General features: G+C 42.7%; 1 protein-coding gene across 2 annotated transcripts in view; it reads right to left on the bottom strand.

Moving 5' to 3' along the window:
- Positions 1-908: 908 nt before the first annotated feature.
- The window catches only part of LOC308163405 (acyl-coenzyme A thioesterase 5-like), a 10,253-nt gene continuing 9,349 nt past the window's right edge, over positions 909-1,812 (bottom strand). For both annotated transcript variants that reach the window (XM_080537589.1, XM_080537590.1), the window contains exon 11: positions 909-1,812. This exon is cut by the window's right edge and continues 127 nt beyond it. In XM_080537589.1, the coding sequence (XP_080393715.1) occupies positions 1,809-1,812 (4 nt within the window). In that variant the 3' untranslated portion in view covers positions 909-1,808.

The following is a 1,812-nucleotide window of genomic DNA, read 5'->3' on the forward strand; positions in this document are numbered from 1 at the left end:
CCTGGGGAGGCTGGGGGAGGTAGAACACCAGGGGAGGCTGGTGGAGGTAGAACACCAGGGGAGGCTGGGGGAGGTAGAACACCAGGGGAGGCTGGTGGAGGTAGAACACCAGGGGAGGCTGGGGGAGGTAGAACACCAGGGGAGGCTGGTGGAGGGTGAACACCAGGGGAGGCTGGGGGAGGTAGAACACCAGGGGAGGCTGGGGGAGGTAGAAATCGGAGGACAGGCTCATTGTAACAAATGGAATTGAATGAGAAATACCCATGATGTGTAAACTACCTCCCTGTGCCATTCACTGGAGTCAGGCTAACCTCTTCTCTTCCCCAAAACTCTCAAATCAATGAATAATAATAATAATAATCATAATAATAACCTTTATTTGTATAGCACTTTTCCTGCAAATGTTGCAGCTCAAAGTGCTTTAATCGTTATATAATCATCATTAAATTATCTAGTCATTATATGGATGACATTTTTAATAGGCTATGATTCCCATTATAATACAATCCACATCTGGAGAGGCCAGTGGAGGTAGGAATCGGAGGACGAAAGCTCACACGCGTTTGACATTCCTCATTCCATGTCAATGAGCCCGTCCTCCGATTTCTACCTCCCACAGCCTCCCCCAGGGTCAGAGACAGGTGTTCATTAAACCTAAAAAGTATTCCTGTTCAAATGTGTCAAGTTAACTTGTCCCATGCTTATGTTTAATGTAATGAACGACATTCGGTCAGTAGTTACGTACTGTAGTTTCACCAGTACGTTCCCCTTGACACACACACACACACACACACACACCTTCCACTGTCATTATGGGAACACGTCGCTATCTTGTGGCAGTTTGAGGAACTGCAGGAGAAACACCAAAGCACACTTTTAGAAGGTTCCAGACAACAATATAAGTGTTTCTTCATCTGTTTTATTATAAATTATTATTATCATCGACTCAAATAATACAATACATGATTCATAATCATAATACAGGATCATTCATCTGAGTCCTATGGCAGTGTGAGATTATGATTGGCACTACTGGCAAATCACTGCTACAACATTACATCAGGGACACTACTGTCCAACACTTTGTACAGCGGCGTCAACATCTGACCATTCCTTCATTTAAGCAGTCAGTTGTCACATACTGTATGTAATACACACTGTAGGTAATACACACTCTACGTAATACACACACACACACACACTGTACATAATACACACTAACACTGAGAAGATTTTATGGTTACCTAATCACCAACTGGCAAAGAGTTCAGGAACCCTCACCACTAGAGTGCAAAAGTTCTATGTGGAATCTACCTAGCAACAGTATTTTGATTGGCTACAAAAGGAGGCATCATGGCTAGTAGCATCTGACTGGAAACCAGCCGCTGGTAAAGGCTGCAGTGGACCACCTGGGGGGGATTCCATCAACGTCGCTAAAGGAAAATCTAGGCTTATTTTGACAAGTGACTCCTCAAAAATAAACCTGGATTTTCCTTTAGCGACATTGATGGAATACCCCCCAGAGGTTAGGCTTGACCAGATGATGTTTTTATTATGTTTTCAATACTCTTCTAGTCATTTCCTGTTATTACTGTAGTTATTACTGTTGTATGTTTTTCATTTTAATCTGTTACTTTTTGTGTTGTACAGCACTTTGCTGATGTCTTAGTTTAGGCGCTATATAAGTAAATCTTCATAATTCATCATCATCATCATAATCATACTGGATCTATTATCTGGTGAACTAAGTCTCCCTCGGCAGTGAATGGGTTAATACTACGTCCCCTCCTGGACTTCCTGGTGTGACATCAC

This window comes from Nansenia antarctica (assembly GCF_963989245.1).
Source record: "Nansenia antarctica genome assembly, chromosome: 8".
NCBI lineage: Eukaryota > Metazoa > Chordata > Actinopteri > Argentiniformes > Microstomatidae > Nansenia > Nansenia antarctica.